Source organism: Mobula birostris, chromosome 6 (assembly GCF_030028105.1).
Source record: "Mobula birostris isolate sMobBir1 chromosome 6, sMobBir1.hap1, whole genome shotgun sequence".
Taxonomy (NCBI): Eukaryota; Metazoa; Chordata; class Chondrichthyes; order Myliobatiformes; family Myliobatidae; genus Mobula; species Mobula birostris.
In genome coordinates, this window is record NC_092375.1 from 130,695,088 (window position 1) to 130,722,881 (window position 27,794).

At 42.3% G+C, this 27,794-nt stretch overlaps 1 protein-coding gene across 2 annotated transcripts in view; it reads left to right on the forward strand.

Annotated features, from left to right (window-relative positions):
- Window positions 1-27,794, forward strand: part of ccnyl1 (cyclin Y-like 1) — a 103,422-nt gene that overhangs the window by 63,807 nt on the left and 11,821 nt on the right. For both annotated transcript variants that reach the window (XM_072261303.1, XM_072261304.1), the window contains 2 exons: window positions 11,608-11,774; window positions 21,571-21,733. In XM_072261303.1, coding sequence (XP_072117404.1) covers window positions 11,608-11,774; window positions 21,571-21,733 — 330 coding nt within the window. The remainder of the gene's footprint in view (window positions 1-11,607; window positions 11,775-21,570; window positions 21,734-27,794) is intronic.

Here is a 27,794-nt window from a genome sequence, read left to right on the forward strand (position 1 = left end):
TATAAAGAAGTCAAATTGAGTAACAAATTATGTATTTAAATGAAATACAGAACAAATTAGAACACTGCCTATAGTACTACAAAACTGTAATAGTTCCTAATAGTTATCGACGGTGGAATTCATCCAGTATACATGATGAACAAAATCAGCGCAGACAGTTCGTGCATATAATGGATTGCTATCAACGATTGCATCCTCCAAATCTTCAGTTTCATTGTAACATTCAAGATTATTCAATACCATTAAATTCTTTGTAGTTCAAACTTGTTTGATTGGTGAAAATATTGTTCCCTGTTACTATTGGTAGTAAGGAAGTGGATGTGGTGAGGACCTACAAGTACCTGGGGGTGCACCTGGATGACAGTCTTGAGTGGAGCACCAACATAGAGGCTGGGAACAAGAAGAGCCAGAGTCGCCTCTACTTCCTGAAGAGACTGAGGTTCTTTGGAGTTGTAGGCCTTTCCTTCACATGTTCTACCAGTCTGTTGTCGCCAGTGCAATCCTCTGTGTGGTGGTGTGTTGGGGTAATGCATGTGATGCCAACAGGCTCAATAAATAGATTAGAAATGCTGGCTCTGTTATAGGAGTCAAACTGGACACACTGGAGTCCTTGGTAGAACAAAGGACCCTATAGAAAATCCTGGCAATCCTGGACAATGTTTCTCGCCCTCTGTATGCCATCTTGGCTGAACAGAGGAGCACATTTAGTAATAGACTAAGACAAATGCACTGCTCCAGTGAGCACTGTATGAGGTCATTCTTACCCTCGACCATTAGGCTTTATAATGAGTTAACCAGGGAAGTGATGACTCCGTCCTGTTACACTGCTTGTGGTAACTTGCTTTTTATTCCTTCTGCTTCTTATAATTATATCTGTGCACTTGTAATGCTACTGTGACACTGTAATGTCCTTTGGAATCAAAAAAGTATCCATCTATTTCATTTTCACTCCCGGCCATTTCTGGCATCGCCAAGTCTGAATGCTACATACCACAGTGAGCAAAGCAGTTCAAAATTGTCTTGCTGCTCATTTCTCAGCAACTCTCGGTGACAAAAATCACTGCTTTTTGAACACATACATGCAACTGACACTTTAAAAGCTGTTCACTGTAAGCACAGTGTAATGTCTTAACAACCACACAAGTGCGCATTGCTAAAGCTAATTAAAACTTGTTTGGCAACAGTCTCCTGTCCCAATTTAGTGGCCAGGTGTCCCAAATAAAGGGAATCCCAGCTGTTTTCTTGATTCATTTTTGTTAAGAGTTGTCCCAAATAAGCAGCAGCCTCAATTAACCAATGGCCCAATTAATCCACAGTAATTTGTAATTGCTTTTGCAAATAATCCCTTACCACTAGGTGGTACTGTTGCTTCTTGCCAATCTGGTGTTTTCAGCAAAATTTACATCTCTGCCTGCCAATTTTCAAAACAGAACTTGATATTTGTACTTTGAAGTGTTCTGATATTTAATTTAATTTACAGCACAGAGGAAGGCCTTTTGGCCAAGCTAATCTATCATGTTTCAAACAGGTCATATCCCATGATCTAACCACAACAAAAAAAATCTCATTTTTCATTTGCCTTCATTTCTCACCATTCTTACTCTTGAAATGATCTGATTTTTATTTTAATAATTCCTTCTAACCATTTAGTGACTGCAGATCTGAATTCTTGCCAAGTGGCTTCATTACATATATAAGAAGTCTGCAGCAATCCTGGTAAACTTAAGGCTATATTATGTAAAAATACTCAGCTGGCTTACTTGTCCATTTTACCCATTCTCTTCCACAAATTAATGGCACCGAGCAGAACAGTTTCTCCCTATCCTCCCTCCAGTAAGCTCTTAGCTGTTTGCAGCGGTGGTTATCTGGTGTCACATGGTAGCACAGCAGTTAGTGTCAGTGATCGGGTTTACACTCTTCCTGTGAGCATATGGGTTTCCTTCGGGTGCTTCAGTTTCCTCTCTCATTCCAAAGGCATACAGGTTAGGGTTAGTAAATTGTGGGTTTGCTATGTTGGCACTGGTGGGTAGCTCCAAGCACATCATTGGATGTGTCGGTTGTTGAGACAAACAACAGATTTTACTGTTTGTCTCAATACGCAAATGATAAATAAAGCTAATCTTATAATCTTATCTCATCTCTCTAAACTCTGAACCCTACTCAAAGCAGAAATTCTATATTGGCACAAGTCTATCATAGAGTGAAAGCAATGTACAGTTGCAAGAAAGAGTTTGTGAACCCTTGGCAATGATCTGGTTTTCTGCAAAAGACCACCTGGATGTTCCACAGCGATTCTAGAACAATGTTCGGTGGACAGATGAGATAAAAGTTGAACTTTTCAGCAGAAATGCCCACCACTATGTTTGGAGGGAAAAGGGCACTGCATACCATCATCAAAACCTCATCCCAACTGTGAAGCATAGTGGAAGGAGCATAATGGTTTGGGGCTGCCTTAGGGCCTGGACAGCTTGCATTTGTTGAGGAAACAATGAGTTCAAAATAGTATCAAGATAACTTTACAGGAGAATGTCAGGGTAGTGTCTGTCACCTGAAGCTTAATTGAAGTTGGATGAGCAACAAGACAATGATCCAAAATACAAGAGTAAATCAACAATAGAATGGTTTAAAAGAAGAAAATTTGTGTTTTGGAATAGCTAAGTCATAGTCCATTCCTTAATCCAATTGAGATCCTGAAGAGGGCTGTTCATGCAGAGTATCCCAGGATATTGATGAACTGAAACAGTTTTGTATGGAGGAATGGTCTAAAATTCTCCCCACCATTGTGCAAGTCTGTTCAGCAGCTACACGAAATGTTTGGTGAAGGCTATTGCTGCTAAAGGAGCAATTATTAAATACAAGGGTTCACATACTTTTTCCAGCCTGGACTGTGAATGATTAAACAATGTGTTTAATAAAGACATGAAAAGTACAATTGTTTGTGTTATTAGTTTAGGCAGTTTGTGTTGGTGTATTATTTTGTCTTAGATAAAGATCAGACCACATTTTATGAGTAATTAATGCAGAAAACCGGGTAATTGCAAAGGGTTCACACCAACTAGAGGCACCATTTCCTGGAGTTGACCTTAATCATTTCCCCTATAGTTTTAAAGTTCTTGGTTGGGAAGTCTTTTGAAATTCAACAACCTGGACAAATATAGATTTAAGGTGTATGTGATACAGATCTGTAGAGGCAAATCATCTTTGACTAACTTGACTGAAGCTTTTTAATGTTATGGAGAAGACATTGGAAAGCAGAGCACTTGATATGTATCTGGATTTAGGAAAGGTTTTCCTAAAGTCTCACACTGGGTTTGTTATCAAAAATGAAGTGCATGGAGTAAATCTGTGAGAATTCATGACCCACAGTTTCTCAAAATGATAAAAATCTCTCAAAAGAGCACTTGAAAATGCAACATAGATGGCAGAAGGAACATGTCAATAGATACCTGCCCCATCTGGCAGATTCTGCAGATTTCCCCATTTGCCATTTCAGTCACTTCAGAACTCGCTGGTCTAAAGTGTAAGTAAGTAATCTTCAATCCACAGGAACTACCTAAAGACAGAAGCAGGTTATTAATGGATCGTTAATTTTTTTATGAAGAAAAATGCAAATAGTAGGTGGAAATTCTTATGTCATCAAGTGGATTATTGTTCTGATTTGCGAAGGGTGGATTGTACCTGTCAAATCAGTTTGATATTTTGTTTGAGGACTGATCAAAGTATTGGGAAGGAGAAAGTTTCTGGATGCTATTTGTATGGACTCAGAAACAACTTTCTGAGGATGTGTTTTAAGGGATTGTTAGATAAGGTTACAGGGCTTGTAACTGAGGCCGACCATTGGATGTTGCAATAGAGCTGTCTGCATGATGAACAAGCCAGGTCATTACGATGTAGCGGGCTCCCCCTCTCCACGAGGCTAATGAATCCAAAGCAACAGCAGAGACAATAGAGTTTGGCACCAGTGGCATCGCAGGAGATGCCAGTCAGCATTGAGCTCAACATAGGTAGGGACTCCAGCTCTGGATTTTTCCTCTGTGTTTACTCTGAAGCCTTCCCCATTAGTGGGTATAGCTGCAAGGCAGTGGGGGTTTGAGGTCAGAGTTTTCCTTCTAGATGAGCAGCTAGCCACGGCTGAGGAGCCCCTTCTGCTTGTGGAAATGGTTCTGCTGGGCTTTGTAGCTAAGCCACATATTAAGCCCAGGAGATGAGCTTCGTTTTCAAAGGCTATTGGAGATGCACGTTATTGGGAACATTTAATAGGTAATAGGAGCTTATCCCCACTACTACCCCTGACTATAACAACCTAAGGAATCCCTTGAAACTGAAAGCTAGTAAATTGACACAAGTTCAAAGTAGAACTTGCACAGTGAATGGTAGAGCACTGAATTGTGTGGTAGAGCACTGAATTGTGTGGTAGAACAAAGGAATCTGGGATTACAGATCCAAACTTCCTTGAAAGTCGCTTCAACGGTTAGATAGGATGGTAAAGAGTTTTTAGCACATGGGTCTTCATAAATCAGAGCATCGAGTATAGGAGTTGAGATGTTATGTTAAAGTTGTATAAGATATTGGTGAGACTGGATATTGGATGCAGTTCTGGTCATCCACCGACAGGAAAGATATCAATAACCTTTAGAGTGCGGAGAAAATTTACAAGGATGTTACTAGGACTTGAGGACTAGAATTATAGGGAGTGGTTAAGTAGGTTTGGACTTTATTCCCTGGAGCATAGGAGAGAATGAGGAAAAATCTTTTAGAGGTATACAAAATTGAGGAGTATAGATAGGGTAAATACATGCGGTCTTTTTCCCCTAGGGTTGTGTAAGACTAGCACTAGAGGTCATGGGTGTAGGGTAAAACATGAAATATTTAAGGGGAATCTGAGGGGAGCTTCTTCACTCAATGAGTGGTGTGAATGTGGAACGAATTGCACTGGAAGAGATGGATGCAAGTTCATTTGCCACATTTAAGAGGTTTGGATAGGTACATGGATGACAGGGGAATGGAGGGCTATGGTTTTCTTGTGTGGGTAGATGGACTGGGCCAGAAATGCATCAGCATGGAGTAGATGGACTGAACGGTAAAGATGGCAGCATTATGTGTAATATATAGATGGAAAAAATATTGTTAGTAATTAGAAACCATAGAAAAACTATAGCACAGAAACAGGCCTTTTGGCCCTTCTTGGCTGTGCCGAACCATTTTCTGCCTAGTCCCACTGACCTGCATATGGACCATATCCCTCCATACACCTCCCATCCATGTATCTGTCCAATTTATTCTTAAATGTTAAAAAAGAACCTGCATTTACCACCTCGTCTGGCAGCTCATTCCATACTCCCACCGCTCTCTGTGTGAAGAAGCCCCCCCCCCCCCCCTCATGTTCCCTTTAAACTTTTCCCCCCTCACCCTGAACCCATGTCCTCTGGTTTTTTTCTCCCCTTGCCTCAGTGGAAAAAGCCTGCTTGCATTCACTCGATCTATACCCATCATAATTTTATATACCTCTATCAAATCTCCCCTCATGCTTCTATGCTCCAGGGAATAAAGTCCTAACCTATTCAACCTTTCTCTGTAACTGAGTTTCTCAAGTCCCGGCAACATCCTTGTAAACCACCTCTGCACTCTTTCAACCTTATTTATATCCTTCCTGTAATTTGGTGACCAAAACTGAACACAGTACTCCAGATTCGGCCTCACCAATGCCTTATACAACCTCATCATAACATTCCAGCTCTTATACTCAATGCTTTGATTAATAAAGGCCAATGTACCAAAAGCTCTCTTTACAACCCTATCTACCTGTGACGCCATTTTTAGGAAATTTTGTATCTGTATTCCCAGATCCCTCTGTTCTACTGCACTCCTCAGTGCCTTACCATTAACCCTGTATGTTCTACCTTGGTTTGTCCTTCCAACGTGCAATACCTCACACTTGTCTGTATTAAACTCCCTTTTTCAGCCCATTTTCCCAGCTGGTCCAAGTCCCTCTGCAGGCTCTGAAAACCTTCCTCACTGTCTACTACACCTCCAATCTTTATATCATCAGCAAATTTGCTGATCTAAGTTACCACATTATCATCCAGATCATTGATATAGATGACAAATAACAATGGACCCAGCACTGATCCCTGTGGCACACCACTAGTCACAGGCCTCCACTCGGAGAAGTAATTCTCTACTACCACTCTTTGGCTTCTTCCATCGAGCCAATGTCTAATCCAATTTACCACCTCTCCATGTATACCTAGCGACTGAATTTTCCTAACTAACGTCCCATGCGGGACCTTGTCAAAGGCCTTACTGAAGTCCATGTAGACAATATCCACTGCCTTCCCTTCATCCACTTTCCTGGTAACCTCCTTGAAAAACTCCAATAGATTGGTCAAACATGACCTACCACGCACAAAGCCATGTTGACTCTCCCTAATAAGTCCTTGTTTATCCAAATGCTTGTAGATTCTGTCTCTTAGTACTCCCTCCAATAACTAACTTACTACCGACGTTAAACTTACCGGCCTATAATTTCCCAGCTTACTTTTCGATCCTTTTTTAAACAACAGAACAACATGAGCCACTCTCCAATCCTCCAACACCTCACCTGTAGACAGCGACATTTTAAATATTTCTGCCAGGGCCCCTGCAATTTCAACACTAGTCTCCTTCAAGGTCCGAGGGAACACCCTGTCAGGTCCCGGGGATTTATCCACTTTAATTTTCCTCAAGACAGCAAGCACATCCTCCTTTTCAATCTGTACAGTTTCCATGATCTCACTACTTGTTTCCCTTAATTCCATAGACTTCAAGCCAGTTTCCTTAGTAAATACAGACGCAAAAAACCTATTTAAGATCTCCCCCATTTCCTTTGGTTCCGCACATAGCCGACCACTCTGATCTTCAAGAGGACCAATTTTATGCCTTACAATCCTTTTGCTCTTAATATACCTGTAAAAGCTCTTTGGATTATCCTTCACTTTGACTGCCAAGGCAACCTCATGTCTTCTTTTAGCCCTCCTGATTTCTTTCTTAAGTATTTTCTTGCACTTCTTATACTCAAGCACCTTATTTACTCCCTGTTTCCTATACATGTCATACAACTCTCTCTTTATCAGAGTTGCAATATCCCTTGAGAACCAAGGTTCCTTATTCCTATTCACTTTGCCTTTAATCCTGACAGGAACATACAAACTCTGCACTCTCAAAATTTCTCCTTTGAAGGCTCCCCACCTACCGACCACATCTTTGCTGGAGAACAACCTGTCCCAATCCAGGCTTTTTAGATCCTTTCTCATTTCTTCAAATTTGGCCTTCTTCCAGTTCAGAGCCTCAACCCTAGGACCAGATCTATCCTTATCCATGATCAAGTTGAAACTAATGGTGTTATGATCACTGGAACCAAAGTGCTCCCCTACACAGACTTCCGTCACTTGTCCTAACTTGTTTCCTAACAGGAGATCCAATATTGCATCCCCTCTAGTTGGTCCCTCTATATATTGATTTAGAAAACTTTCCTGAACACATTTTACAAACTCTAAACCATCTAGACCCCTAACAGTATGGGAGTCCCAATCAATGTATGGAAAATTAAAATCCCCTACCACCACAAATTTATGTTTCCTGCAGTTGCCTGCTATCTCTCTGCAGATTTGCTCTTCCAATTCTCGTTGACTATTGGGTGGTCTGTAATACAATCCCACTAATGTGGCCATACCTTTCCTGTTTCTCAGCTCCACCCATAAGGACTCAGTAGACAAACCCTCTAATCTGTCCTGCCTGAGCATTGCTGTAATATTTTCCCTAACAAGCAATGCTATTCCCCCACCTTTCATTCCTCTGCCTCGATCACTTCTGAAACATCGGAACCCTGGAATATTAAGCTGCCAGTCCTGCCCCTCCTGTAGCCAAGTTTCACTAATTGCTATAACGTCATAATTCCACGTGTCAATCCACACCCTCAACTCATCCGCCTTCCCCGCAATACTCCTAGCATTGAAATATATACACCTCAGAAGATTTTTTACCACCACTCACAACATTTCTATTTGTGGCTTTGCTTGAACTTTTAACATCATTTATTTTCACCCCAGCCCCATTGTCAGCTCTGGCACTCTGGTTCCCATCCCCCTGCAAATCTAGTTTAAAGCCTCCCCAGTAGCACTAGCAAACCTCCCTGAAAGGATATTGGTCCCCCTGTAGTTCAGGTGTAACCCATCTCTTGTACAGATCCCACCTGCCCCAGAAGAGGTCCCAATGACCTCTACACCAGTTCCTCAGCCACTTGTTCATCCTCCAGAGCATCCTATTCTTACCCTCACTGGCACCTAGCACAGGTAGCAATCCTGAGATTACCACCCTTGAGGTCCTGCTTTTCAACTTCCTACCAAGCTCTCTATACTCACTCTCCAGGATCTCCTCACTCTTCCTTGCTACGTCATTGGTACCGATGTGCACCACGACATCTGGCTGATCACCCTCCCACTTTAGAATGTCATGCAAATGATCAGAGACATCCTTGACCCTGGCACCCGGGAGACAACAAACCATCCTGGATTCTCTGTCACGACCACAGAACCTCCTATCTGCACCTCTAACTATCGAGTCCCCTATCACTACCGCTCTCCTCTTTTTCCACCCTCCCTTCTGCACTGCAGAGCCAGACTCAGTGCCAGAGATCCAGCTACTGCAGCTTGTCCCAGGTAAGTCACCCCACCCCCCCAACAGTATCCAATGTGGTATACTTGTTGAGGGGGATGGCCATAGGGGAACCTTGCTCTGCCTGCCCTTTCCTCTTCCCTCACCTGACAGTGACCCAATTTCCTGTCCTCTGCTCCTTTGGCGTAACTACCTCCCTGTAGCTACTATCTATAGTCTCCTCATTCTCCCGAATGATCTGCAGGTCATCCAGCTCCTGCTCCAGTTCCCTAACGCGGTTTGTCAGGAGCTGCAGCTGGATGCACTTCTTGCAGGTGTCGTTGTCAGGGACACTGGAGGGCTCCCTGACTTCCCACATCCTGCAAGAGGAGCATTCCAACATCCTGCCTGGCATTCTCTCTACTCTAAACAATCTGAACAAAAAACTTAACGGAACCTACCCTAGCCCCTGCCTGTTCTCGCTGAAGCCTGTTGAGCCAAAGCCGTCCCACTCTGACTCAGTCCACTCCGATGGCCGCTGTATATGGTGGTCTGCTTTTAAACCTTGGCGTGCTACGACATGCGCCTGCACAGTGCAGACACTTCTTCCCGAGCAGTGTTTAAAAAAAAAAGACTTTTTCTACCCAATTTCCTCACTCCCTTCTTCTCAGCTGCTTGCTTCGACTGAAACAAGAACCGTTGAAAATGTCTCTTTTTAAACCTTGGCGCGCTACGTCACGTGCCTGCGCAGTACAGACCCTTCTCCCTGAGCAGTGTTTAAAAAAAAACAACTTTTTCTACCCGATTTCCTCACTCCCTTCTTCTCAGCTGCTTGCTTCGACTGAAACCATTGATTGAGTGAATGGGGAGACCCAAGGCAAATGAGACAGATGTCACATCATCCACTTTGGATATGCATTGGAGAGACCTCAATACTTTTCAAATACTGGAAATCTAAAAGTAGTTGAAGACCAAAGAGAATGCAGACATATGCATTCATAAATTTACATGAACAGGTGCAAAGAGAAAAGGTTAATAGATACTGTATTTGCAGTTAGAGGAGTGAAGTGTTTGGGAATAGGAACTATATTATAGTTATCCATATGGGGGAGAAAAACTCTGATTAGATCACCCTTGAGTACTGAGAGATGTTTTATATACCACAATTTAGAAAGGTGTTGGAAGTAGCACAGCATAGATTTAGAGTGAAAACTGTTCACTACAGGTTAAATTACATGAAGAGTTCACAGAAATTAGTGTTTAACTACCTGAAATTTGGAAGATTAAGGCACTCTTTGATAGGTTTTGAGATACGAAGTAGATAATAAAACATTTTTTACACATTGGGAATTCTAGGAGTTAAATAGACATAAGAATAGAATTCAGCCTTTTAAGAGTGAAATAAGAAACTCCTCTGCACACAGTAATGGCAAAGTGGAAATCTCTTCTGTCAATGGCAGTCAAATATTTGGTCCATGAAAACTTGTAATTGACATTAATGTATGTTTGATAACCAAAAGTGTTAAAGGTCTGGGAAGCTTTGGATCACTCATTGGCCATGGATTTGATTAATTGGAGAAACAAGCAGAAGGAACTAAATGGTCTACTGCCATTTGTATGTTTATACACCATTATTGTAAATCTTTGTATTTTTTTTCTCTCTCTCCTTTTTAAGTTAATGAATATATGCTAGCTGGACCAACTGGTTTGCCTTTCTTCTGTTCATTTTGTATTTCTTGTGAGCTTTTAAATGGCAGATCTTTTTCTTCCCTCACTCCTCTCATGGGTGGTGTAAATAATAGGAAGGTGTTTTGCGGTGAATCTTAGCTTACATTCCACGTTAGTCAGTGTTAGTGTGTGCAGCTGCACAGTGATATGGCATTTTATGTTTGTTCTTTTTTTTTTCTCTTTTTAAGTCATTGTACACCACTAACTACCTAAACAAGCCAAATACTCCTTTGCTACTGATTAAGACCTCTGCTAAGAAACCTGCAAGGCCAATCTAGATTGTCTATGGCCTCAGTTTTTTTTTCAAAGGTTTCAAAGGTACATTTAATGTCAGAGAAATGTTTACAATATACATCCTGAAATTCTTTTTCTTTGCAACCATCCACAAAAACAGTGTGCCCCAAAGAATGAATGGCAGTTAAATGTTAGAACCCCAACGGCCCCCAGCTCCCCCCACCCACACATAAGCAGCAAAGCAACAATACCTTCCCCCACCAGCAAAAAAAGCATCAACAAAGACACAAACTTGCAGTACCCCAAAGATTACTCGTTCACCCAGTAATTCGACATACCACAGGCTCTCTCTCTCCCTAATAAGGGAAAAGAGGTGTCCCTGTTTCAACTCGCTGATTTACGATGTTAAAAGTCTGTTGCGTCCAGAGCTAAGAAATTCCTAGTCTTCTAGGCCGCACCCTTAGTATAGCGACCAGTCGTAAGACCCCAAGAGCAGGTCCTATTCCCGCAAAGAACCAAAGTCAGCGTGCAACTCCAGGTCAGGGCCTTCAAAAGAACCTTGAAAGGGAAAAATAGAGATATGGAAGATAGAAATAGAGCTGTTTCTGAAGATACAAGCAAAGGAGTCGCCGTTAGGTGCCATCATCCTCCTAAGTTCCACCCATTAAATCAGTTTTCATCACCTTTGGGCTGCATGGTAGAAACTACAAATTGCTGCAGCAGGAAAATGGTTGTTACTCATAAATCTCCTGCTTTGAGGTCCATCAAAGTGACAGTTTCCAGTAAAAATACTAAAAGATGTTTGGTTCATCTGTCAAACAGGGTGATGGCAATGTTGGTCTTTTCTGTTTTTATTTTGTTGTACAGTGCTGCTTTATGAGGATTCTTTTGACATTTCTGGTAGTAAAGTATTTTCTCCATTTCCTACACGTGAACATTTTAAGGGCTTATTAATGTATAGTTTGCTCATTTTTTGTACAACTGTAACATGAATAAAAACATCCTTTCTCCTAGGTTTATCTAGAAAGGTTGCTAACATATGCTGAGATAGATATTTGCCCCAGTAACTGGAAACGGATTGTACTGGGTGCCATCCTGCTTGCTTCCAAGGTATGGGATGATCAGGCAGTCTGGAATGTAGACTACTGTCAGATTCTAAAAGACATGACCGTCGAGGACATGTAAGTATTTGAGTTTACCTTTATTGAAACTCGCAAAAGTTGAACAATAAGCAACCTACTGGGGAAATTCAGCTAGTCAAGTAGCATCTGCTGGGGAGGAGAGGAATTGTCAGCATTTTGGGTTGGAACCCCTGCATCAGTTCTCATGGTGCACCACCACTGAGTTCCTTCAGCAGATTGTTGCTCGAGATTCCAGTGTCTGCCATCTCTGTGCTTTGCAACTTTTGAAAGTCACTTTTCTGAATCAGCATAGCATTCAGACTTAATGAGCATGCTTGAGCTAATTGTAAGTTGCATTTATAAAATAACTTTAATGCAGTAAAATCTCCCAATGTGCCGTATAGGAATGTTGTCAAGCAAAGATATGGCAGCTTGGTGGAAAAGATAGATGTTAAGGATCACCCTAAAACCTACTTCCTTGCAAAGTAATTTATGAAGAGACTAATAGCCTGCATATTTCGGAGAATTGGAATAGATTATAGAAGCAGAGAAATGAGATCTGAGGCTTATGATAGAAGAATTGAATTTTTTTCATAAAAAAGCAAGGTATTGCCTAGCTAGGAGCTAATGTAAATGAATATGCACAAACGTGATGGAAGAACGAGATTTTATGCAATATAACTATGAAGAAATGAGCAAAATTTTGATAACCTCTTGTTTGGGTAGGGTAGTGTATAGGATGTGGGCCGGGAATGTGTGAAATCGTTGAGCGGGGTGTGGGGGGGGGGCGCGGGTAACAAAAGAGTCCAGGTTCTGTAATCTTAATCATTCTTTATGCTTACTCTCATTTAAAAAAAGCATGGGTCAACTCATGGTTCGGGCATGTACATAAACGTGTGAACTGACTGAAATTTCATATTTAGAAGCAAGATGGATGAATAATGTTCTAGTAAACATTAAGTGCATTTTACCAACATGGGGAAGAAGCTTGCTGCAAATTTTAGTGATCTGCTTCTGCTTTATTTACTTGCAAATTGTTTTTGATGTTCACTCTGAAGATTCTTGCTATGAATGTTGGATTGAATGCCAAATGACTGACAAATGAATTGAGAAATGTTGAGGCTGGTTTTTGTTTTGCATTGGTGCCTTTGTTCAGCTTCATTAAAAATGGAAGCTGATAAAAGATAAGAGTAAGTGGATGCAGAGGTTCATTTTAAGATAATTATTTAATAAAACTCATTGAGAATTGCGCAGCTTCCATGGTTGCAGATGTCAAGGGCAATGAAGTGTAGCACTCTTGCGATATGCTACCTATGTATTAGCCTGTTGCATAACGAAGAGCAGCCTCCTGTTAAAAACCTTTTCTGTAATGTGTCTCTGCAGGTTCAAGAGCCCTCATCCTCTGACATGATAACAGCAGTATTCTGAGAGTCCATTTGTTGCCTTGGTGACTGGCTAAACCCTTTGTGTGTTGTGTATGTGTGTATATATGTCTATGTTTTTCGCTCCCCACTAAATCTCTGTCTGTTATGATCCTGGTGAAAGTGGCTCTGATATGCACAACATATGAATCCTTTTGATCTGCTGTAGGGATGCTATATTATTAAAAGATGGAAGACTGACATCTTTTCCTTAGATTTGTTTTTGTTAACGATCAATTTAAAGGGCAAGGCATTTTTGTATGAAGCTTATGTGGTGGATGTTCAATTATTGTCACCTCACTTCATCTTGTGATTGCAACCTTAATGTTCTGTGCTATTAAATCAGGCAGTTATCTTGGCATATATTTACATTTCCCTTTGCTGCATGGCCTTTACTGCCATCCTATTGCAAAATTATTATACAATAGGATACTAGTTACCGCATGCATCTCATACATTAGAAAGTTGAAGTACAAGCTCGAAATCTCTAGAGTTCTCAGTTGAAAGTGCCCCCGTTACTCAAGAAGTAATTGTGGACTTGTGTTTTATGGCTCATTAACTTCCTGAGTCACAGTCGTACAGTGCAAAAGCTACTTCTTTGGCCCATCATGTTCCATCTTGACCATCAAGTTACCGTCTGTACTAATCCCATTCACCGGCAATTAGTCTGTAGCCTTATTTGTCTTGGAATTCAAGTGCTCATCTAGATGTTACTCAAATTTTATGAGTACCTGCCTGCACCACCACTTTTGGGCTGTGTGTTCCAAGTTCTAACCACCCTCTGACTGAGGGGAAAAAAGAACTCCTTTGATGCCGTCTTCGCATTTTGTTGCTTTTTGCTTTGGCAAAGTAAATATTGTAAGACTAAGTAGTGTTGTGGAGGAAATTTTGGTGAATTGCTGCAATGTGTCTTTTAGACTGGACCCATTGACAAAAGATTGAATGTTTACACAGTGGAAGAGATGTAACAAGTAGGCAGCTTTACCTTGGTGGTTGAAGGGTTTGCTTTGTAGGATGTGGAAAGGCTGGGGAATTGAGAGATGAATCTCACACTTCAGTGTTTGAGCTTTTGACTTTGTTATTTAGCCTTAATATTTATATGGTCAATATTGATCCTCAATGTGCTGAAGGCAGGTAAATCAACAAAGGAGAATGTCATTGAATAAAAAATAGAGCCTACTGAATCCTCTTATTGGAGAAAGTCATTGACTGGTTCTTATGTGGTACAGTTGTTACTTGCCCATACCCTGATTATCATCCAGGACTTGCTGCGTTCTGACACAAATTGTTCCATTTTTTGAGCAGGTTTATTTATTTACTTAGCAAGACATTATTTACTTACTGAGTAGGCCCTTACAGCCCTGGCAACCCTTTAACCCCGACTACCCCTAACCTAATCACAATCACAAGTTAACCTACCTGGTACAACTTTGTAGTGTGAGAGGAAACCAGAATACCCGAGGTACCTGCAGGAATAACGTACAGAGACCCCTTGCAGAATGGTGCTGGAATTAAACTGAGCTCTAAAATGCCCTAAGCTGTAATAGCATCATGTTAATACTATGCTACCATGGCACCCAGATGTGAATTAAATAAAGTTGTGAATGGACATCCATGTTCCTTACTTGGTTTCATACTGAAAGTTAATTGTGAAACAGCTGGAAGTGTTTGGGTATAGGACAGTGTCTTGAGAAGCCTGTGTAGTATGTCCTGAGGCTAAACTGATTGATCTTCTAAAACCTTCGCTGTTGTGTTCAGAATAATTTGAGAATGGAGCTAGGAGAGGTCTAAGCTATGAAAATGCCTACAATTTTATAATTTATGTTTTCATTTGGAACAAGAAGGTTTAGGTCATTCAGACCCTAGTTTGTCATTCAATTCATACTAATCGGTATCTTAACTCCAGTTACCTATTTTGATTTTATTCCTCTTGATATTCTTGCCTAAAGCAAATATAGCAATCATTAATGCTGTCAATGTTATATACTGAATTGACTCCAGCTTCTTTCCCCATCTTCCTTTCTGCTATTCCCACCACCCAACTGAAAGATATTAGTAAGTCAAATGTTTTTTTGTACAATGGTAGTTTTGTGGTCATCATTATTAATGACTTTTGGAAATAATTCCAGATTATTTACTTGAACATAAATTCTAGAAGGCATGCTGAAACCTGAATTAAAAATTTTAAATTGTTGACCATGCACTCTAGCAGCGAACTGTGCACTTGAACTACTGTAACCCTCTGTTCCACCACAGTTATCAGTGCCCTACCGTTCATTGTGCAACCCCTGCCCTGGTTTGACTATCCAAAATATATCACTTCACACTTACCCAAGTTGAAATCCATTTGCCATTCTTCAGCCCATCACCATAACTGATCAAGATCTCTTTGTAATTGTTACCTGCTTCATTATCAACAAGATCCCCTAATTCAGTAACATTAAGATTCAAGTACATTTATTATCAAAGAATGTATAAATTATACAGCCTTGAGATTTGTTTGCTCACAGGTAACCACAGAAAGCAAGAAACCGGAAAGAACCCAATTAAAGAAAAAAAGAATAAAAATAGAAGAGCAGCACTCAATGCGTAAAAATTTTAAAAATCTTGTACATTCACATCCAACTCATTTACACACATAATTGAATGACAGAGGTCCCAACACAGTCAGAGAATTGACCTTGAATCAATCTCTACTTCCTGTCATCAAGCTAGCTCCATCTCAATCCAGTGTGACCTAACTTTCCCAATAAGCCTGCCATGCAGGACCTTGTTAAATGCCTTATTAAAGTCCATGTAGACAGCATCCACAACCATACCTTCATCTATTCCCACTAGTTGCCTTTTTGGAAAAACTGGAAGATTCATCAAACATGACCTCTCAGATAAACCCGTTAGTCTTGCGAGACCATGGATCTGTGCCTGGAAAGTCTCCACTCCAGGGCGCAGGCCTGAGCAAGGTTGTATGGAGGACCAGCAGTTGCCCATGCTGCAAGTCTCCCCTCTCCATGACACCAGTGTTGTCCAAAGGAAGGGCATTAGGACCCATACAGTTTGGCACCAGTGTTGTCACAGAGCAACGTGTGATTAAGTGCCTTGCTCAAGGACACAACACATTGCCTCGGCTGGGGCTGGAACTCATGACCTTCAGGTCGCTAGTCCAATGCCTTAACCACTTGGCCACGTGCCCACACCTACAGATAAAGCCATTGACTACTTATTACTCCCATCACAAACAGGAGAAAATCTGCAGATGCTGGAAATCAAAGCAACACATACAAAATGCTGGAGGAACTCAGCAAGCCAGGCAGCATCTATGGAAAAGAGTACAGTCGATGCTTCGGGCGGAGACCCTTCAGCAGGACTGGAGAACAAAAGATGAGGAGTCAGATTTAGAAGGGAGGGGAGGAAGAAACACACAGTGATAGGTGAACTAGGAGGTAGGAAGGGTGAAGTAAAGAGCTGGGAAGTTGACTGGTGAAAGAGATAAAGGGCTGGAGAGGAGGGAATCTGATAGGTGGGGACAGAAAGCCATAGAAGAAAAGACAAGAAGAATGAGCACCAGAGGGAGGCAATAGGGAAACAAGGTGATAAGCTGACAGAAGGAAAGGGGAATGGGAAATGGTGAAGTTGGGAGAGGGGCATTACCGGGAGTTAGAGAATCGATATTCGTGGCATCCAATTAGAGGCTACCCAGAGGGAATATAAAATATTGCTCCCCCCAACCTGAGTGTGGCCTCATTGTGACAGTGGAAGTGGAATTAAAATGGGTGACACTGGAGATCCCACTTTTTCTGACAGATGGAGTGTAGGTGCTTGGTGAAGCGGTCTCCCAATCTATGTTGGGTCTCACCGATATACAGGAGGCCATACCAGGAGTGCCGGATACAATAGATGACCCCAACAGACTCTCAGGTGAAGTGTCACCTCACCTGGAAGGACTGTTTGGGGCCCTGAATAGTAGCGTTGGGAGGAGGTGTAGGAGCAGGTGTAGCTCTTGTTCTGCTTGCAAGGATTAAGTGCCAGGAGGGAGCTCAGTAGAGAGGGACTACTGGACAAGGGAGTTACATAGGGAGCGATCCCTGCAGAAAGTGGGAAGGAGGTGACCACATCACCCACACACGCACCCACACCACCACTCTGACCACGTCACACCCCCACACACACACACCCCCACTCTGACCACGTCACCCACACCACCACTCTGACCACGTCACACCCCCACACACACACACCCCCACTCTGACCATGTCATACACACACACCACCACTCTGACCATGTCATACACACACACCGCCACTCTTACCCCGTCACACACCCACACCACCACTTTGACCGCGTCACCCACACACACCCCCACTCTGACCATGTTACTCACACCCCCACGCACACCACATCACCCACACCACCACTCTGACCACGTCACACACACACACACACCCCCACTCTTACCACGCCACCCACACACACCCCCACTCTGATGGAGAAGATCCTGAGAGGCAGAATTTATGAACATTTGGAGAAGCATAATATGATTAGGAATAGTTAGCATGGCTTTGTCAAAGTCAGGTCGTGCCTGAAGGGCTTGATAGAATTTTTTGAGGATGTGACTAAACACATTGATGAAGGTAGAGCAGTAGATGTAGTGTATATGGATTTCAGCAAGGCATTTGATAAGGTACCCCATGCAAGTCTTATTGAGAAGGGAGCCATGAGATCCAAGGGGACATTGCTTTGTGGATCCAGAACTGACTTGCCCATAGAAGGCAAAGAGTGGTTATAGATGGGTCATATTCTGCATGGAGGTCGTTCACCAGCGGTGTGCCTCAGAGATCTGTTCTGAGACCCCTGCTCTTTGTGATTTTTTTTTTATAAATGACCTGGATGAAGAAGTGGAGGAATGGGTTAGTAAATTTGCTGATGACACAAAGGTTGGGGGTGTTGTGGATAGTGTGGAGGGCTGTCAGAGGTTACACTGGGACATTGATAGGATGCTAAACTGGGCTGAGAAGTGGCAGATGTAGTTCAACCCAGCTAAGTGTGAGGTGATTCATTTTGGTAGGTCAGATATGATGACAGAATATAGTATTAATGGTAAGACTCTTGGCAGTGTGGAGGATCAGAGGGATCTTGGGGTCCGAGTCCATAGGACACTCAAAGTTGCTGCGGATGTTGTCCCTGGTTAAGAAGGCATATGGTGCATTGGCCTTCTTCAATTGTGAGATTGAGTTCAGGAGCCGAGAGGTAATGTTGCAGCTATATAGGGCCCTGGTTAGACCCCACTTGGAGTACTATGCTCAGTTCTGGTCGTCTCACTGTAGGAAGGATGTGGAAACCATAGAAAGGGTGCAGAGGAGATTTACAAGGATGTTGCCTGGATTGGGGAGCATGCCTTATGAGAATAGGTTGAGTGAACTCGGCCTTTTTTCCTTGGAGCGACAGAGGATGAGAAGTGACCTGATAGAGGTGTCTAAAATGATGAGAGGCATTGATCGTGTGGATAGCCAGAGCTTTTTCCCAGGGCTGAAATGGCTATCACAAAAGGGCACAGTTTTAAGGTGCTTGGAAGTAGGTTACAGGGGAGATGTCAGGGGTAAGTTTTTTACGCAAGGAGTGACGAGTGCCTGGAATGGGCTGCCAGTGACGGTGGTGGAGGTGGATATGATAGAGTCTTTTAAAGAGACTTCTGGACAGGTGCATGGAGCTCAGAAAAATAGAGGGCTATGGGTAACCCTAGGTAATTTTTAACGTAAGGACATGTTTGGCACAGCTTTGTGGGCCAAAGGGCCTGTATTGTACTGTAGGTTTTCTATGATTCTATGATCCAAGAACCTAAATCACTATCCCTGCATCAGCTGTTCATCCACGCATTCATTTGGCCTGTCTTTCTATTCCTGGACTCACTTGCACATGGTACCAGGAGTAATCTAGAGATCACTACACTCAAGGTCCAGCATTTTAATTTGTTACTTACCTCCCTATACTCTTTCTGCAAGACCTCATCCCCTGTTCTACTAATATTCTTTGTATTATCATGTCCTTTGCTTGCTCATCATTTTCTTCAAGAATTTTCTGTGACTGCTCAGAGATATCCTTAACCCTTGGCAGCTGCGAGGCAACACACCATCCTATTGTCTCTTCTGTGTCACAGAATCTCCTGTCTACCCCCTCACTATGAAATCTCTGATCACCATCACCCTGACTGACTGCACCCTTTCACTCTGAGCCTCATTGCTGGTGACGGCACCAAAAACCTAATACTGCTGCTAGCTATGTGAACTCCATTTACTTCTCTTGGTGGTCACCCACCTATTTGAAGCCTGTACACTGGGTGAGACCACTTCAGTAAAGTCTCATCTATGAAGACTTCCACTTCCCAGATGATCCTGAATACCTTCAGATCCAACTCTAATTTCTTGGTCTGTCAGGAGCTGCATTGGGTGCACTTCTCACTGATGTAGTTATCCGGGAGACTATGAGGTTCCATCACTTCCCACATCAGAAGGAGCATTCCATCTTCCTAATTACCATCCTGCCTTCTCTGAAGCCTTTTAAAAAAAAAACAGCTTGCATTCCCCACACCAGACCATTTCACTTCTTCACATTGAAGCCTCTTGAGTCAAAGCCTTAGCTTCCCACTCTTACACTGGCAAATAACAAAAATAGCTACTCCACTTGACTAACTTATTTTTATTGGCTGCTGTTAATAAACTGCTCAATTATTAACCAACAATTTGTCAGCGTTCCTCTTTCAGAGATTTATTATGTGAAACTAATCAGCAACTCCTGAGATCTGCCTCTTTTAAACTCTTGTGTCTGTCGCTCCAAGTCTTGGCTCCTGTTAACTGAAACTCAGTTGGAGATAAAAGAGGTAGTTAGTTGAAGTACTAATCACTTATGTAGCATCGCCTGGTCAGAATCAGATGTATTAAGGCCCTCCTTGGGCAGAGACAACCATGGATGTTGCACCCCAGCTGTCTTTGTGATATGTAAGACAGGGCAGTACGATATGGAAACAATCCGTGGCCCATGTAGCAAGCTTCCCTTCTCCAGGCAGCTGAGGAATCCAAAGGAAAAGCAGAGACATGATACAGTTTGGCACCAGCGGCGTCACAGGATTTGTCAGTCAGCATTGAACTCAACGTAGGACTGCCTTAAGGACTCCAGATAAAGATTTTTCCTCGGGATTTACTCCTGAGGTTTTCTCTATGAGTGTAGCCATAAGGCAGCAGAGGTTTAAATTCAGAGCTTTTCTTCTCCTAGTTGAGCTGCCAACCACAGCTAATGACGAGCCCCATCTGCCCGAAGTAGCTGGTTTTGAAGACACCAGTAACATGCTTTTGTCCGTTCCCCTGTCAGTAGAAACAGTTCCCCAGGCTTGGTAACTTAGCTACATGTGAAGGCCAGGAGCTGGACTTGGTTGTCTGAGGCTATTTGAGACGCACGTCATTTGGAACATTTAATTGGCAGTGGCAGCTTATCCCGACTACCTTAAGGAACTGTCATATTTATTATCATTCTTAAATGATGTGAAGTTTGTTTCGCAGCAGCAATACAGTGCAAAAACAAAATTACTATAAATTATTGAATGTAAGTCTTCTGGCATTTGTGAATTAAATTCTTTGGAGTGTGAAAGCATTTAGTTCATTAAATTTACAGGCTATATCAAGAGCCCTAAACTTTTCCCTGATGGTAGCATCAAGAAAAAGGCACATCCAGAAAGGTGAAGTTCCTTGATGAAGAAGGTTAATACTTTGGTGGAGCTGAATGAGTATGTAACCCTTCTACAGGCTCTTGTGATTTTGCTACTACTTTTTCTCTCCTATTTCTTGCTTGCAGCAGGGAATTCTGCCACAATGCCATGTCAACTGACTTTGAGTGCCAGTACCATGTGGCTCTTTTCAACTGGAAGCTTGCGTGTTAGCAGCTACTTGAGTAGTGTTGATATTCATTTGTAAAGTTGCTTTGGAGTGTGAAAGCATTTAGTTAAATTTACAGACTATATTGAGAGCTCTAAACTTAGATGAGTCAAATGATAACATGGAATGGGCTGACTTCTGGCTTTTTGCTAAATTTGTCTGCACATCCCATGACCCTTATTTGTTGAAGTTAATTAAGTTTTTGATAATCTGTTAATCAAGCATTCTGTTCCTTGATTTACAGATACTCAACTTAAAAAATGTTCACTTTGATGCCGTCCACTCTTTGGAGTACATAATTTAAGAATCTACTTTGATTTAATAAATAGCGGTGTATGCTCTGCCCAGAGGAATATACTGGAAGGGAAACTCCCACATTATATTTTACCCAGCCTTTTCTGCTCATAGAATTTTGCTTAATGCAGTATTTTCCAGAAGTGCATATTATTAGTAAATTGAGGATTGGTTACTTTGTTTATTCAAATCTTTTTCATTTTGTGTTTTTTCCCCAACAGGAATGAGATGGAAAGGCAGTTCCTAGAGTTGCTACAGTTTAATATTAATGTTCCTGCTAGTGTTTATGCCAAATATTACTTTGATCTGCGCTCTCTGGCAGATGACAACAATATGAACTTCCCCTTGGAACCACTCAGCAAAGAGCGAGCACAAAAACTGGAGGTAATGACTGTCAGAAAGATCAAACAACACACTATGCATTCACAGAACAGGTTTTTTTAACCACAGGTCAGCCCAATATGTTTTATTTATCCACAAGATCCCACAATCTGCATTGTGATCCATGATATGAAAAATCAGAAAAGAAACAGTTTTTGGATGAGAGATAATTACTGCAATAATACATTTGTTCTTTCAAAAGTAACCTGGAATTGTTTACTGGGATGGGACATGGGATCTCAATTTAAGGTTTTGTCTGAAGGCCATTTCCCTGAAGTTGCGGAATGGTGTCAATCCAGTTTGTGCTCAAATTCCTGATAATTAACGAGAGTACATTCAGGATGCCAATGTTATTCTCTGGTGCCAACAGACTTGCTTAATTGGGAACTGTCAGTTACATCAATGAGCAAATAACAAGGAAATATGGATAAACCTGAGCCTGTTCATAATGCTAGTCTACTGTTTCACACCTCATCTTGTGGTCTAATGGTCATCTGGCACATTCTCCAGTGATTACTAATTAAGTGATTTTCAAAATTTATCAAATGCATTCTTTCCTTTTAAAATAATACATTGTTGGTGACACAATTTCTTGATAAATTTTCCTAATTATTGCAAATACTACTTTAGAGAATTGTAATGTTTAATCTCTTTAAAAAGAGAATTGTGCATGCATAATTGTATTGACTTGTTTGCCAACTGCTTTAAAGGAATATATGTCAATCCTACAACATAGTCATTTTATTGTGCACGCATTGTAAACTGTGGTCATTATTGGAAACCAATGATTCTGTAGCGTTCAGTTCCATTAACAACTCCTTAGCTAATGAGCCAGACAGTGCCTGGATGGAGCAAGACCTGAAAAAAATTCAGGCATGTTGTGAACAAATCAGTGGCAGCTAAATTTTCCCTTTGTGTGTCCAGACCATGATCATTTCAAGTTACTGAATCTAACCACTTAGTTTTAACATAGAACATAGAATAGTACAGCATAGTACAGGCCCTTCGGCCCACAATGTTGTGCTGACCCTCAAACGCTGCCTCCCATATAAGCCCCCACCTTAAATCCCTCCATATACCTGTCTAGTAGTCTCTTAAACTTCACTAGTGTATCTGCCTCCACCACTGACTTCGGCAGTGCGTTCCACGCACCAACCACTCTCTGAGTAAAAAACCTTCCTCTAATATCCCCCTTGAACCCCACCCCTTACCTTACAGCCATGTCCTCTTGTATTGAGCAGTGGTGCCCTGGGGAACAGGCGCTGGCTATCCTCTCTATCTATTCCCCTTATTATTTTGTACACCTCTATCATGTCTCCTCTCATCCTCCTTCTCTCCAAAGAGTAAAGCCCTAGCTCCCTTAATCTCTGATCATAATGCATACTCTCTAAACCAGGCAGCATCCTGGTAAATCTCCTCTGTACCCTTTCCAATGCTTCCACATCCTTCCTATAGTGAGGTGACCAGAACTGGACACAGTACTCCAAGTGTGGCCTAACCAGAGTTTTAAGAGCTGCATCATTACATCACGACTCTTAAACTCTATCCTTCGACTTATGAAAGCTAACACCCCATAAGCTTTCTTAACTACCCCATCCACCTGTGAGGCAACTTTCAGGGATCCGTGGACATGTACCCCCAGATCCCTCTGCTCTTCCACACTACCAAGTATCCTGCCATGTACTTTGTACTTTGCCTTGGAGTTCGTCCTTCCAAAGTGTACCACCTCACACTTCTCCGGGTTGAACTCCATCTGCCACTTCTCAGCCCACTTCTGCACCCTATCAATGTCTCTCTGCAATCTTTGACAATTCTCTACACTATCTACAACACCACCAACCTTTGTGTCGTCTGTAAACTTGCCAACCCACCCTTCTACCCCCACATCCAGGTCGTTAATAAAAATCATGAAAAGTAGTCCCAGAACAGATCCTTGTGGGACACCACTAGTCACAATCCTCCAATCTGAATGTACTCCCACGACCACGACCCTCTGCCTTCTGCAGGCAAGCCATTTCTGAATCCACCTGGCCAAACTTCCCTGGATCCCATGCCTTCTGACTTTCTGAATAAGCCTACCGTGTGGAACCTTGTCAAATGCCTTACTAAAATCCATATAGATCACATCCACTGCACTACCCTCATCTATATGCCTGGTCACCTCCTCAAAGAACTCTATCAGGCTTGTTAGACACGATCTGCGCTTCACAAAGCTGTGCTGACTGTCCCGGATCAGACCATGATTCTTTAAATGCCCAAAGATCCTATCTCTAAGAATCTTTTCCAACAGCTTTCCCACCACAGACGTAAGGCTCACTGGTCTATAATTACCCAGACAATCCCTACGACCTTTTTGAACAAGGGGACAACATTCGCCTCCCTCCAATCCTCCGGTACCATTCCTGTGGACAACAAGGACATAAAGATCCTAGCCAGAGGCTCAGCAATCTCTTCCCTTGCCTCATGGAGCAGCCTGGGGAATATTCCGTCAGACCCCGGGGACTTATCCGTCCTAATGTTTTGGCGTTCAGCAGTATTAAACCCCCCCCCCCCCCGCTTCACCATCAGCACTCTGCTCACTATTAATCAGAAACTTAACTTAAAAATTGCTCTGGTTAAGCAACAGAATACCACTGCTACAGCGTTAATCAGAAACTGAGCGTCTTGGCAAGAGACTTACCCCACCATTTACCATTCCGGAAAGTCCTACCACATACAAGGCAAGAGATGGAATGCGATGGAACCCTCTCCAAGTTCCAGAATGTTCAAGAAACATTGAACATTATTTCCTTATCTGCCCATCATCTCCTCTGGTGCTCCTCCCACTTCTCCAGCCTTATGTAGGCAGCTACGCACCTATAGCTATAATGTGCCCATGGAGGAGGAATTGAATGTTTAGGGTGATGGGTGAAGTTCCAATCAAGTGAGCTGCTTTCACCTGGATGGTGCTGAGTTCCTTATATACTTATATAAAGTGTATAAGTATATAAGGAACTTGGCACCATCCAGGTGAGTGTGGCCCCATCACAGCAAGTGAGAAAGCAATGTACTGACATATGGGAATGAGAAGTAAAGTTGAAATGGGTGGCCACCAGGAGATCCCACTTTTTCTGGTGGACTGAGTGTAGGCGCTCAGCAAAGCAGTCTCCCAGTCTGCATTAGCTCTCACCAATATACAGGAGGCCACACCAGGAGCACTGAATACAGTAGATGATCCCAACGGATTCACAGGTGAAGTGTTGCCTCACCTGGAAGGACTGTTGGGGGCCATGAATGGTAGTGAGGGAGGAGATGTAGGAGCAGGTGTGGCACTTGCTCCACTTGCAAGGATAAGTATCAGAAGGGAGATCAGTTGGGATGGACAAATGGACAAGTGGATCATGTAGAGAGTGATTCCTGTGGAAAGTGGCGGGGGGAGGGAAAAAAGTGCTTGATGGTGGACCCCCCATTGGAGATGGCAGGTTATGGAGAATTATGTGCTGGATGCGGAGTTGGACCCCCCGTTGGAGATGGCAGGTTATGGAGAATTATGTGCTGGATGCGGAGGCTAGTGGGGTGATAGGTGAGGACAAGAGGAACTCCATCCCTGGTGGGGTGGCAGGAGGATTGGGTGAGGGCAGATGTGCACGAAATGGAAGAGATGCAGGTAAGGGCATCGTTGATGTTGGAGGAAGGAAAACCCCTTTCTTTGAAGAAGGAGGACATCTCATTAGTTCTGGAATGAAAAGCCTCATCTTGAGAGCAGATGTGATGGAGATGGAGGAACAGAGAGAAGGGGATGACGTTTTTACAACTGACAGGGTGGGAAGAGGTACAAGACCATAAAACATGGAAGCAGAATTAGGCCATTCAGCCCATCAAGTCTGCTCTGCCATTCCATCATGACTGATCCCAGATCCCACTCAACTCTATACACCTGCCTTCTTTCCATATCCTTTGATGCCCTGACCAATCAAATAACTATCAATTTTTGCTTTAAATATACTCACATTCTTGGTCTCCACAGCTGTCTGTGGCAGAGCATTCCACAGATTCACTACTCTCTGGCTAAAAAAAATTCCTCCTTACCTCTGTTCTAAAGGGTTACCCCTCAATTTTGAGGCTGCGCCCTATAGTTCTGGACACCCCCACCATAGGAAACATCCTCTCCACATCCATCTTATCTAGTCCTTTTAACATTTGGTAGGTTTTAATGAGATTCTCCCCCCACCACCACCGAATTCTTCTAAATTCAAGTGAGTATGTGCCCAAAACTGCTTAACACTCCTCATATGTAACCCCTTCATTCCCAGAATCATCCTCACGAACTTCCTCTGGACCCTCTCCAATGATAACACATCCTTTCTGAGATAAGAGGCCTAAAACTGTTGACAGTACTCCAAGTGCGGCCTGACTATTGTCTTATAATGCCTCAGCATTATCTCCTTGTTTTTATATTCTAGTCCCCTTGATATGAATACCAACATTGCATTTCTCTTCTTTACCATACACTCAACCTGTAAATAAACCCTCTGGGAGTCTTGCACAAAGACTCCTAGGTCCTTTTGCACCTCTGATGTTTGAATTTTCTCCCCATTTAGGTAATAGTCCACATTTTTGTTCCTTTTACCAAAATGCATTATCATATATTTCCCCAGTCTGTATTCCATCTGCCAGTTTTTGCCCATTCTTCCAATTTCTCTAATTCCTTCTTCAATTGCATTGTTTCTTCAGCACTACTTACCCATCCACCTATCTTGTATCATCTGCAAACTTAGCCACAGAGTCATCAATTTCATTATCTAAATCATTGACAAACAATGTGAAAAGTAGCGGTCCCAATACTGACACCTGAGGAACACCACTAGTCACTGGCAGCAACCGGAAAAGGTCCTATTTATTCCCACTCGCTGCCTCCAGCTTGTTAACCATTCTATCCATGCCAGTATCTTTCCTGTAATGGCATGGGATATTGTTAAGCAGCTTTGTGAGGCACCTTATCAAATGCCTTCTGAAAATCCAAGTAAGTGACATCCACTGCTGCTCCTTTGTCCACCATGCTTGTTATTTCCTTGAAGAACTCTAACAGATTTGTCAGGCAAGATTTCCCTTTACAGAAAACATGTTGACTTTGACTTATTTTTATCATTAGTCTCCGTACCCTGAAACGTTATCCTTAATAATCGATTCCAACACTTTCCCAACCACTGAGGTTAGGCTAACTGGTCTATAATTTCCTTTCTTTTTGCCATTCTTCCCTTCTTAAAGAATGGAGTGACATTTGCAGTTTTCCTGTCCTCCGAAACCATACCAGAATCGAGTGATTCTTGAAAGATCAAAACCAATGCATCTGCTATCTCATCAGCAACTTCTTTCAGAACTCTAGCACGTGGTCCATCTGGTCCAGGTAACTAGTGCACCTTAAGACCCTTGGTTTGCCTAGCATTTTTCCTTTGTGATGACAATGGCACTCAGTCCTGCTCCCTGACACTGATGGACCTCTGGTATACTGCAAGTGTCTTCTACAGTGAAGACTGATGCAAAGTACTTATTAAGTTCATATGTCATTTCTTTGCCCGCATTACTATCTCACCTGCATCATTTTCCAGTGGTCCAATATCAACTCTCGCCGTCCTTTTATTCTTTAAATAACTGAAAAAACTTTCAGTATCCTGCTTTATATTGTTGTCTAGTTTGCCCTCATATTTCATCTTTTCTCTTTTGTGTCCTTTTTAGTTGCCTTTTGTTGGATTTTAAAAACTTCCCTATCATCCAACTTCCCACTCACTTTTGCTACCATGTATGCCCTTCCCTTGTCAGTCACAGTTGCCTACCCCTGCCAATTGAGAACAACTTTTCCTGTACTTGTGAACTATTTTCAGAAACTTCAGCCACCTCTGCTCTGCCTTCATTCCCGCCAGTATCCCCCTCCAATCCACCTGGACAAGGTCCTCTCTCATGCCTCTGTAAATCTCTTTATTCCATTGCAATACTGATACTTGTGACTTATGCTTCTCCTAATCAAATTGCAGTATGAATTCAATCATATTATGATCACTGTCTCCTAAGGGTTCCTTTACCTTAA